This window comes from Anolis carolinensis, chromosome 1, assembly GCF_035594765.1.
Source record: "Anolis carolinensis isolate JA03-04 chromosome 1, rAnoCar3.1.pri, whole genome shotgun sequence".
NCBI classification, from domain to species: Eukaryota; Metazoa; Chordata; class Lepidosauria; order Squamata; family Dactyloidae; genus Anolis; species Anolis carolinensis.
The window spans coordinates 101,795,456-101,808,721 of record NC_085841.1 but is presented as its reverse complement, the minus strand read 5'-3'; the positions used below and the strand labels follow the sequence as shown (position 1 = coordinate 101,808,721).

Sequence of the window (13,266 nt, the reverse complement as noted above, 5' to 3'; positions counted from 1 at the left end):
CTGTCAGTAGGAAACAGTAAAGTGATTCAGGACTTTAGTGTATGTGGGATTGGACATCAGTCTTAGTCCATTTTTGCCAAACAAAGACTAGCAGCAAAGACAACAGAATTTCTGTTTTGGGATTTAGTGTAATTCTGGGAAATCCCTCTCTAGACAATGCAGTGATTGACCTCTAAATCTTGTTAATTCTATGTACTCAGCATGGAAGTTCACAAGTTAGTATAAGCCCATGGGGGACATTTGAATTTTCTTTTAAATTACGTATGTACTGCTTTTACTTTTAATTAATATACTGCTACATATCCATGGACAAGTTAACATTGGAAATCATTCAGCTGGAGCAAAATTATTCAAATCTATCAAAAATGGCTACCAGGCAAAATGAGTGTAATTTGTATAAAAGCAGAACATAAAGTGTGCTGGTGGAAACCGCTATCCAATATGATAATAAAAGAAAATTATCCCCAATATGGCAACCATACCAAGTCTTATTAGCATAATACATCTCGGTGGCTCCAGTGTTGCCTGGAACACTTTTCCTATGGCTTCAGATGGCATATCTTGTTGTTTGAATGCTGATGGGATGTAACTTTTGATATGCTTATATGATGAAGAGAATGACAGCACAAAAGACTATATACAATACCCAAGGCACTTGCTCCAGTCAAGTGAAAGAGCCATGTGGTGAGGGAAAGAACATGACACATAGCAGAACCTGTCAAAGCCAATGTGTCCCTTCACCCTCAGCTAAAGAAAGGTTTAGGCAATGGGGAGGTGGGGGGGGGGGAGAGAGAAACCATGGAACCGAACAAAGCCAGGCATTTATAGCATTTATCTACTAAGCTAAACAGAGGCAAACATTTATAGTTGTCAGCCAAAGTAATCTTGATAAAAATCTTAGAACAAGTTTGGTGCCAAAATGAGTAAGTGTTGGTGTCTAATATACTATGGCTGGTAAATAAATTCTAGCTAGCAGGAAGCAGAAAAAGTAACATTAATGGGAAGATACTGCAGTTCCCACTGCCATCTGTACTTCAAAGATAAAGAACTGGGAGCTTTATCACACTACACTATTATAGCACTATTATTCCACTTTAACTGCTTTGGGATTTGCAGTTTAGAGGAAAATGTTTAGAATTCTCCAACAGATAGCTCTTGGGCCTCACTGAACTACAAAACTCTGGATTCCACAGAATGTTGCCATGGCAGAATTATAACAATATACATAATGTGATAAGGCCAATAAGTGCCAGTGTTTTGTTTTTCATGCATGATGAGTACTGTATTCTCCACTTCTATTCCAAATCATGCAGTGGTTGATTGGACTCAATTTGAAGTGCTGATGTTGGCTATAAAGGTCTTAAAACCAGATTATCCCAGGAACCATCCACATCCATGAAATCCTGAATGACCCTTATTATCGGCAGCACAAAGTCTGCTTCTTATTATTGAACCATGAAATCAGATGGGGGGAGAAAAAGGGCTGTTTGGTGGCAGTGTCAAGATTACACTGAACTAGCCATTCAGCATTACACTGAACTAGCCAATAAAGATTCAGCATGTTACCCCCTTCTCCCCCACCCCCACCCTTTTTTTTCTTGGTCAGGGAAGACTGTTTTGCTCTTAGACAAGGACCACGTGGCCCTCTGGTATTGCTGAACTGAACTCCCATTGGAGCTAGCTAGCATGGTCTGTGATGAGACATGAAGGGAGTTGCTGTCAAAAGCTCCCCACAACTGAGGCCACATCAACATTTTCACTCTCATACACTCACATGCACACACATCATACACATAAAACACTCACCTGGAAATGTAAGAGGAAAAGCCAAAAGAGCCTAAAGAGTTTTAGAAAAACATCAGTTTCATCTACCTTCCGTCTGTCTCTTTATTGCTGTTTATTTATCATTGCTGCCTTTCCTATGCCACCAATTAGTTGTATCTGAGAAGTCTGAACTATCTCAATCAAGAAGTCCCAATTTTTCACACAAATGGGTATTGTAATCCCAGAATGGTTCCCAAGGTGCTCAGGCAAAGAGAACAATTTAGTTGAATACCAGTTTCGAAGTAACACTTCTGTGGCAGGAAAAGAGCTTCATGAGATAAACCCCCTAATGATATCTGTTGTCATTATCTTCATCATTGTAATAGTTGGTTTACAATTGCGTGGAAGACTATTTGTTCTTAAATTGATACTTGTCTGAACATTTTTATGCTGTCCTTAAAATTACTTGTGTAGAAAAGCAAAGCCCAACTAACAAACCAAAGTGAATTCATTCACAATTAACATTAAGTATATATCCAGAAATAATTTCCAGCTTTGTGTCAGATTCTGACACAGAAGCAGTACCTATATGTCTTTCACAAGCTTTATGTGAGACCACAGTGCCTCTATTTCCCACCCCATTTCTCCACCCTCCTTGTTATGAGCGGCATTTAATGTTATCACCGCCACGAAAAGACCTGGCAAGCCTCTCTGAAATGATGAGAACTTCATGGTAAGACAATGATTCATGATGGAAGGATTCAAAACAGTTGAATTTTGCTGTGCCTTTATACATTCCCCTTCATATATGCTTAGCTTGTACCTTTTTGAAAATATTAGAATAATTAACAAAGACAATGGTTTTTTTTTAATTTTTCACTTTATGAAAGAAATTGACCCAACAGCATCTGATTTGCCTTTATGAGTTTCCTCAGAAATCAATTTCCTGATCAATCAGTCTCCATGGAGATGAGTTAGTTCTTGAGAAATTCAATGTTTTCTGGCTAAGAAAGGACCCACTAGCTTCACACAGGACAGTGAAAGACTGAATTTCAAGGGAAGTTACAATTCTTTTTCTAATGGGGTTGAAATTTTATTACCTGTCTTTTGTTGGAATTTGTCCCTAGTTCTCATATGGCCTTTGCCAGCACTGAAATCATTTAATAAAAATCTTAACTGATAACAGACATAAGATCTGAGACAGAATACAGGCCCATGACTCACCATTTTTCTGCTGTATGATTTTTAACATCTTTGCTAAATGAAGAAGCCAGTGAAGCCTTGAAAGCTTCTATGATGTATTTTCTGCATTTTGTTTGGCCAATAAATGTATCACTGTTTTGTAGATGTGGAATTTTGTACTATTTTGCTGAACAACCAAAGAAGGAAAAACATAACAAAAGTAGCTATTTTATAGCACCATGTGCAACAGTGGGAGATTCTACTCTAACCTACATACTGATGGACCCATAACTTGCCACGTGAGCAGAGAAGATTTTCATGAACCCCAAGAAGCTCTGGGATCCACACATTGCAGATCAATGATCTCAACCTCTGGTGGAACATCTTACCTCCTTATCTTCCAGCAAGTAATATCTATGGTAGATTATCTGGACAGAAACAACTAAGACTGCAGTTTTATGCACTCTCACCTGGAAGAATAACCCATGGAAAACAATGGGGCTCACCTCTGACATGTATACGGCTGCATTGTGAGTAGCACAGAGATCATTGTGACGTACAACTATGCCCTGGTGTCTTCTGGATCCTCCTGGATTTTAGTCCAGACATTAAAGCAACTCCCCAAGCCTTATCCCCAAATAGGCAAAAAAAAAACCCTGGACAGCCCTTCTAGGTTTCATATTAAAACCTGGATCAAATTAATTACTGTGCAGACATAAAGCTACCAGTCATCATGGATGACCAAAAAAAACAAAAAACAAATAGAGAATCATGTATAAAATCTTGTCTGTGTTCATATGTCTGTAATGGTCTGATTATACCAGACAAGAAGATTTAATGACAGCCTAAAATATATCCTGGAGGCAATAAAGATGAATTTACTGTCACTCTTAGAGATAAGCAAATCTCCATCAAAATAAATTTTAAACCAAACTGTACATTCTTTGTTTGTGTGTGTATCTGTGTGAAATACAGACCCAATTTGATCCATCTGTTGTGTAATAATCCAGCAATTAGCTGCCATAAAAAAGTTGGTTGCTTGCCATCAGAGTATGCAAGAGCGTTTAGAAATGCACATAAATGTCTCACAGTAGCCGGGACCCATGCCATCTCTAAGCTAATTAAGCCAAGAGATCTACCCATCATAAAATGTAGCCTCAGACTCCACCAGCAAGTGAAATGGGAGCAAAAGCTGTACACTTTAATTCTGGGGACCATGCATGAGCGACATGAAAATTTTCTTGCAAAAACAGAAATGTTGCTTCCGTGTGCAAATCTTCCAGTGTAATAATAAGCGAAAAGTCAGATGTGTTCAGCACTACAGATTGCTGATGTCAACCTCAGAACATGAAGCCATTTCTTACTAAAGGATGTCTTATTTCTGGTTTTCATTCATCAAGAAGCAGCATCACCCCTAAACATGCCATTCTTACATACTAGATGACAGGAATGATTGCATTAAACTAGACCTCATAAATAATGTATGATCTTCAATTTACTGCCTCCTCCTTTTTCTTCATCACTTCTTCTATCATGCAGAAAAGGAAATGCATCTTTGTCAGCTTGTACTAAACCAATTATGTTTTTTTTTTAAAAAATGCCAATCTTCTTGTTGATGTAGGAGCTAAAATACAACCTTGCCCCAATTCTTTTTACAGTTTCAGGTACTGAGGAACACCTAAGGACACTCTCAAGAATATCAAGTTTGTTGTACTCCTCATAAATAACCCCTTATACTAGCGGTTACTTCTGACCAGTTGTACCTGCTGGTTAACTCCTTGACATAGCCTCAGAGTTCACCCAGTTTAAGGTTCTTCCCATGACCCTGTAGCACCTTAACTTCCTTCTTGTTTACAAGTTTCACTCAGTGCACTTTGCCCAGCTCATTTTATGTTTTTATTGCTGTGTTTTTCATGTGTTTTACAATGATTGTGATTTTTTATGCCTTTTAAATTTATTTGTGTGTTTTTGTATTTGATATTTGTATTTGATATCACTGTATGCTTGCTTTCTATCTGTGAACTGCCCCGAGTCCCTCTGGGGAGATGGTGGCGGGGTACAAAAATAAAATTATTATTATTATTATTATTATTATTATTATTAGTATTATTATTATTATTATTATTATTATTATTATTATTCCATAATACTAATCATAGTTGCTTCAATAGCAAGTGGAGTAGATCAGACTTTGTCTTTCTGTGCAAAGAGGAATATTCCTACCATGGAAAGGCCTCTTCTGCTTGATGGGGGAAATAGAGGAAACCCTTTTCAGCAAAGAAAGTTAATTCAGATCTTATCCAATTTGTCCAAATTTTCCTTTGATGTAATCCACTACATCATCGTTGAAAGTTTTTGTGGACCACCACATAAGCAAGCCAGGTCCTACCTTTTAAACACAGAGGTGAAAGAAAAATTAGAGAAGACCTATTCCCATGTTCTTAAAACTTCTCAAATATCATTTCTGGGCTCTAAACCTCCAACATCAATGAAATCTGTCCACCATTGAGGAGGTTAAGAGTCACAGGTCAGTTAAATTTCCCATAGCTCCCTGAACACACAAACAGAACATTTGCAGTATGTTTATGGACCATAACTAGTTTACAGAGGACATGATGGGAACCCTCAATAACCCAATGCCCACTGTTTTTAGAGCACTCTGGATTCAAATATGGTTGTGCTGATATAAATATCTAGCATGGAAGCCTTTTTGTCATTGCCATATATGCTAAGAATTCAACATACAACTCAAGAGTATTCTTAGTACATAGGCACCCTGATGATGAAATTCCCTCCACCCCTCCAGATACTGAGGGGCCTGGCAGGAGGTGTGGGGAGTTGAAGTCCAAAACACCTGGAGGGCCAAAGTTTACCCATGCTTGATACAGATGAACCATAGCGATAAGACCATAGAGCTTGATAATACAGCTCGAAATACAGAAAACAAGGAAACAAAGGCTAGATATTAAGAAGGGCTAGAGAGGCCAAGTCGAATTGTTAAGCCAAAGGCACATTGGAACAACCAAGTTTTTCGGTCTATCCGGAAGGTTGCCAGGGTGAGTGCTAATCTAGTCTCTCAGGGAGGGAGTTCCAGGGCCCGGGGGGGGGGGGGGCACCACTGAGAAGGCCCTCTCCCTCATCCCCACTGATCGCACTTATGACGGAGTGATGGTATCTTACAAAGGTATTAGTTAACATGTGTCATGAAGGCCCAGGATTTTTATGAGAAATTTTAAAAGACCTAGATTCAGAAGATCATGGAGAAAGAGAACATCTAAGAAGGCAAGAAGAGATGACAACCTCAATAGATCCTGGATAAGAAAGACATTCAGCAACAGCAATAAGTCACTCTACATGATGAAGAAGAAAAGGGGAACAGCTTTTCATTATTTGTGATTTCCAGAAACAAGAAGAAATTCCCACTCAAGTTTTATGGATTACAAAAATGTGGCAGAAATGGAAAATTGATCAAGTTTACACAAATGCCAGACCCTCCCAAATTTGAATAATAAATCTAATACTGTAATAATTAGAGATGGACAAACTGATTAGACTTATACAATCGCCAGATCCTTCCAAATCTGAGGCAGAATGGCAGCCTTTTATTGACTATTTAAAAGAAGAAAAGAAAATGAAAATATCAAGGAAAAAATAGTAGTTCAGAGATGTATGTATAACAAGAAAACTAAAAGTAGAGAAGTTATTGGTAAGAATAACAGGATCCCCAATGATATCCAAGGGATCATGGAAAGTTAGTTTACCAGATATAAAAAGTTTTATGAAAAAAAGAATAGATTTCTTTATTATGAAGGAGACAGGGTAGGAAGCATTAATTAGGGCTTTCTGTTTTCCATTTCTCAACTTTTCTATCTCCTTTATTACAAAACACTGTACATCCTCTTTTCTATCTTTCTGTTTTCGATTAGAAATAAAATGTTCTTTTTATCTCTTTTTTCTCTTTTTTTTAACATCATAGAAACCTTTTTTATTAGATAACAATGGAAGAAGATAAAGATGTAAGATGTTAAAAATGCCCCTATTCTATATCCACTCTTGTACCATTCCACATTCCTCATATATTTGCAATAAAAATTATATGAAAAAAAATGTAAACAGAGGACAAGTTTGGAAAAATCCAGGGAAGAGAAATGGATATATTTTAAATATAGTTGGAAAAGTTGGGATAGGAATTATTAATTGCGTTGGCCCCTGCTATATCAAAACAGTGGAGGTTATACAATAAATCATCTCACCAAAATAATTTGATGTTGCAGCTGTGCAAAAATGTTGCATGTTAAGGAGAAGTGGCCGATGATTCCAGCCTCTCAAAGCACCCACTCACTGACCTCAAAGCAGCCATTGTGGGGGACCAAATACATTTTAAGAGGACAATCGCTGTGCCAAAATACACTTCTTTAAATCATCACAGGACTCCATTTCTCAAACTAAAAACATTCAAACTGGAGCCCATAACTGCTTTATGGTCTGACGAAATTGTACAGGAGGGATTATGGAAAAACAGCAACAGCAGCTGGTGGTGAGAGAATGAAACACAGAAAGCATAAAGGCATGTGTGTTCTGTGTCCATGTTTTTTCTCTTTTTTATAGGAGCGATTGGGCAGAACATGGAATGAAAACAGTAATTATAGAAAACCCACAGAATGGACGCTGCAGTCGATGACAAAACTCCTTTATTTCACATAACACTAGTTGTCACCATTTGTCTCCTAGTGGCAGATTTTTCACTGACTACTTCAAATGTAATATTTGGTTGCTTTCCTCAGCCTGGGAGTTTCCAGATCCCTTGGATTACAAATCCAATAATCTGTTTGACAGATGGAGTGATGGGAACTGTGGTCCAATATGTTTGAAAATTGCCAGAATGTGAAAAGGCAATTAAAAATTGCTAAATATTGTTTGTCCTACAGATCTAACAGTCTGTTCAATTAAAGTTGATCACTGAGCTGCATTTTATTCCCTTCTTAACCACTTCCACCAACGTACATCCTGTTCAGTCACCCTCAGATGCCCTGGATAGTTTGCTTGAATTATAAAAGGTGGTTGAATTAGGATATAAGTGATCCAACATCCTAGAGATGTGTTGTAGTAATAATAAATGACTTATGAAGACACATTGGCAAATTAAGATGGAGAATTCTTAAATCATAATCTGTTTTTTAAATGAAAACAACGGACAAGGAGACCTTTTCTCCAAAATCACATCTATGCAGGAACTGCATTTAAAAGCATTAGGTGACATTTTATTCAGTATATAAGGCTCTTGGTATTTTAGAAATATAATATGAATAAAAGCTGTATATTGAGAATTTTCAGGAAACAATGAGCAGCTTTTTCTAAATCTGGCAGTGAATTTCCAGGAAACAAGAAAAATGTATTGAAGATTGATAATGGCAATATCTATCATGCAGGCAGATCTTGTGTAATGAGCTAAGACAGTCAAACGCAAATCATAGCTAAGGGCCCTTCCAGACCAGCCCTACATTCCAGGATCTGATCCCAGATTTTCTGTTTATCCCAGATTATTTGGCAGTATGGATTCATATAATCCAGTTTAAAGCAGAAACCCTGGGATTTTTCTTATGTCAGCAGTGACTTAAGAAACTGCAAGTCGCTTCTGGTGTGAAAGAATTGGCTGTCTGTAGGGATATTGCCCAGGTGACCCTCCGATGTTTTACCATCCTGTGGGAGGCTTCTCTCACACCCACGCATGGGAAGCTGGAGCTGACAAACAGGAGCTCACCCCGTCTCACAGATTCAAACTGCCGACCTTCAGGTCAGAAGTTCAGCCGGCAAAAGAGTATAACACATTGTGCCATTGCGGCTCCTACCTGAGATCAGATCTTGGGATATAGGGCCTGCCTGGAGGGCCCTAAGCAGAATTTAAACTAGACCCCCAGCTTTATCCACCACTCTAGCTTTTCAGTCCTCTGCCTTGACTGGTTTTCTTTCGATTCTAGTTTGAAAGGAGTACCGCCCCCCGCCCCCCACATACACACACACACACACACACACAACCTCTGTCCAAACTTTCAATTAGAATCTAGCAGAATTAGCATGTTGAATAAACCTTTAACAACAAAGAGGGAAATGCCCAGTTTGAACCTCAGACTCTGCAGCATAAGGCACAGTGAATGGGAAAGAGATAAAACCTCATTAACCTTTTGTGCAACTTGTTTTGTTATGTTAAACTGTTTAATTGATTATGTTTTTCCTTCCCTCAAGCCAAAACAAAATTAAAATGAAACAAATAATTTCTAATGAATTATTTCTAAGCTCTGTATCAGACTCAAAACAACAAAGCACTATTTGAAATTTTCAGCATCACAAATGAGAGTGGAGGAAAGAGGAGGGGAAGTTTGCATGGTTACTTGCTACATGACATATATATATGAAATCTGCTAGACCAAAATAGCCTGAAACAATCATGTCAACAGCTTTGAATTGACTTTCCAACAGAACCTGCCCTAATGCAATCAGAGCTTGGAAGCAACGTATTACAAATATGTCATTCTTTTTTCTTTCCAGTAACAATGGGGTTGTTGCTGTCATTGTCATTGCTGTTGTTGACCAAGATATGGCATTATCAGATAGAATCAATGATGCCGTCATCACAGCCATGCCTCCTGATTCAACAGCCCAAACTAACTTGTAGCAACTGTTTTTTTGGACTGCACCTTGCTGATAGAAGAGGGCTGGACACATGATCAATCATTACACTCTCTACTATGACTTGGAACCTGTTTGGCTGGTGCTGTTGTCTGGTTTCAAGGGTGGGCTGGGGAGGGCATTTATGGCCATTGCACCAGTGTCAGCGTACATTCATTGTTGAAGGCTTTCATGGCTGGAATCTCTGGGTTGTTGTGCATTTTTTGGGCTGTACAGCCAGGTTCCATCTATGGCAGGCATCCTCAGTGGTTGTGAGGTATAGGATTCCTGCCATAGATGTGGGTGAAATGTCAGGAGAGAATGCTTCTGGAACCTGGCTGTATAGCCCGGAAAATACACAACAACTCAGTGTAAATTGCACTGTGTGTTCCATGACACTAACAACTCAAGAAGATGCCAGCCATTACCATTTATCTATAACCCACCTTTCCCCCGGAACTGGGATTGAACACAGCTTGTATATTATCAAGATATAACTTGCAATCATGGCTGAATTTAACAAGGAATATATGGGCTAATTAAGTTAATTCTTGAGTTAAGATGTTGCAAACCAGATTCATGACATCACAGCTCACTTTTACACTGAAGGCACAGAATAAAATTATTTTCCAACCATGCAGTGACAAAATGTCCCTTCAAAGCATCCCTTTAAACAAAGCACCTCTCCAAAAAACATATTGCTGCAGAGTGAGGATGTAAGTGAGGAAGCATTCAGGTTCTCGGAGATGGAACATGCTACCTCAGGCACCTCTATATGGAGGACCTCAGTCATGATTGAATTTCATTCCCTATACTGCATAACCAATTTTAGTCACTTTTATTGTTACAGGGATGTGTGAATTGCTAGAACATCACATCGGTTAAATGCTGGCTTATGTTGTACCATGGCTTCTGTGACGGGTAACTAAGGTGATAACCAGCTAAATAAGAGAATGTATTTTGATTCACAGACCAGCAGCGTATAGCATCCAGATGTTTCTAATATAACTAAGAGTTAACTATTTTAATTGATTTAATGAAGCAAGAGAGCATTGTCTTTAAAAAACTATAAAAATAATTAACAGCATCCTAAGGCATTGAGTCTAGAATTTTAATCCATTACCTTTTTGAAATAACCTTTTAAGGTCTGCATTCAACATTGCAAGGTAGTCCTTTCTGCTAACCAACACTTCAGCAGCAACAAGCAGAAAAATAATGACATTTTCCCCTCCTTTACATTTGTCTTAATGCACATGGCCAGAATTTGTGGCATCCGTTACCTGCATCAATTGACCCAGAGACAACTCTCCAAAAGCCTTGGTCCTGGCAGGACAGATAGCAGGTCTCAAAGGCTTTAAAGCAGGGTTTCTCAAACTTTTTCAGCCATGGAGCTCTTTTTGAAGCAAAAGTTTATTGTGGAGCCCCAATAAATGTTTTATATTATATTATATTGGATAATATATTATATATAATGTATATATATAAGGCATGGGCCTGGCCAGTGGAGGATGGATGGTGACTGTTTTTGTGAACTAATTCACACGGTGCTAATAATAATAATAATAATAATAATAATAATAATAATAATAATGAAAGAACAGTTTTAACCAACATAAATTTAACAGCATTTCAGTGGAAGACTCCTGAGACCATCCAGTCCAACCTCCTTCTGCCATGCAGGAAAAACACAATCAATGTACCCCCAACAGATGGCCATCCAGCCTTTGTAATAGTAGTAGTAGTAGTAGTAGTAGTAGTAGTATTAGTAGTAGTAGTAGCAGGACCCCAGAGGAGTTGGGGCACCTGTAGAGCCCCTGAGCCCCTCTTGTGGAGCCTCAAGGCCTCTCCAGAGCACAGTTTGAGAACTGCTGCTTTAAAGGCTTTGCAGAGACATACTCTTCAACTCCTACAGACATACTCTAAGCCAGTGGTTCTCAACCTGTGGTCCCCATGTGTTTTGGCCTGCAACTCCCAGAAATCCCAGCCAGTTTACCACTGTTAGGATTTCTGGGAGTTGAAGGCCAAAACATCTGGGGACCCACAGATTGAGAACCATTGCTCTAAGCAGGCCTCACAAAGCCAGCAACGAAATGAGTTAAAAAGACTACATACCTTGTATCCTGGCTTCCTCCCTCGTTTCTTTGGGATCTTCACAACTGGCAAAGAACCAGCTGGTGCAGAATAAAGATTATGAACAGCCATTTTCATGGGAGCTGAATGCAGTGGGGGTCTTCCTCTTTTTCTACCTGGTATTCTGGGAGACTGCATGTCAACAGTGCCCAGCCCAGGAGGCAGTGATGGCAAATGATTCATAAGGAAAGGATCTGTAATGAAGGAAAGAGGCATTGTTCAAATAAAACAGAAAATGCAGACCTTTTGTCCTTATTCCCAGGGATGTCATTCATTATCTAGAAGTGGCTTCTAAGTCAAGGGAGCAGTAGATCAGTATATTCACTCGAGGATTTAGTCTGAACCTTGTAAGAGTTAAACAAGATGGTGAGCCTATTTGGGGTATAGCACTGAAAACCTTGTATAGGTCCTTAGGTTAATGTTTGAACTAATACCCAAAGTAGATTAGTGCCTCTCTGATATAGTAGCCACCGTTCACCAGATGGTATATGTCTGCTATTTTAAACACATTTATTGAAAGTAAACTGAAATGTCGGGACATACTTGTGATACACATGTTGTAACAGGGATTTTTTTTTGCTTGCTTTTTTTGTGACAGTTACATATCATACACCCATGAGTGTATCTATATTGTAGAATTAATGCAATTAGATGCCACTTTAACTGCAATCACTCAAAGCTATAGAATCATGGGAGTTGTAGTTTGGCAAGGCACAAGCACTATTTGGCAGAGAAGGCTAAGGTCCTTGTAAAACTACAATCCTGTCTAGGAAAGGTCATACTTGATGAACCAATGAAAATGCAGTGTCATCAACACACTGATGGCAGCCAACCCCAAAGCTCCTAATGGCCTCTGCCCCACCCTCATATAAAAGTTAAACAGCATGGAAGACAAGAGTGAATCCTGTGGCACCCCACAACACAATGGGAGGGAATTGAGCAGAAGCCTTAATGCCCCCCGATGAAAACACCTTGTAGACAGAAGTGGAACCACTGCAGAACTATGTCTCCCACTGTCAGGACCCAGGCCGCAGAGCACCAATAACCATGCGCAGAGACCAGAATCTATCTAATATCTTTATTAAAGGAATATATAAAGTCAATAAAAACAGGTGAAGAATAAAGTTCAGAAGTAGACCTTTCAGGAAAGGTCAATTATAGTCCAGAAAAGCAATGTCCAATATGTGATATTAGAGTCCAAAGTTATAATCCAATAACCGAAACACACACTTTGCCAAGCAAAGTGTGGGGAAATGACAAGGTCCTTTAGTCCAATGGAGCTTGACAACAAGGCTGGAAAACAAACTAGATTCTTGGCAAACAAGACTTGATACGAGGCAACAAGAAGCAAGAAGCAAGAACAAGGTCCGTGGCGAGGTCCGAAGAACAAGGCAGGCTTGGAACTAGAACAAGGTCCTGGAAACAAGGAACAGGAATAGCGTAGTCCACACACGATCTTACTCCCGAAGCTGACGAATTGACTCCGCAAGGATCCCCTTGCGGTAAAACAGCTATATAGGATCT

General features: G+C 39.0%; 1 protein-coding gene across 2 annotated transcripts in view; it reads right to left on the bottom strand.

Moving 5' to 3' along the window:
• The window catches only part of scml4 (Scm polycomb group protein like 4), a 125,291-nt gene that overhangs the window by 62,135 nt on the left and 49,890 nt on the right, over positions 1-13,266 (bottom strand). For both annotated transcript variants that reach the window (XM_008120805.3, XM_008120802.3), the window contains exon 2: positions 11,725-11,936. In XM_008120805.3, coding sequence (XP_008119012.1) covers positions 11,725-11,925 — 201 coding nt within the window. In that variant the 5' untranslated portion in view covers positions 11,926-11,936. The remainder of the gene's footprint in view (positions 1-11,724; positions 11,937-13,266) is intronic.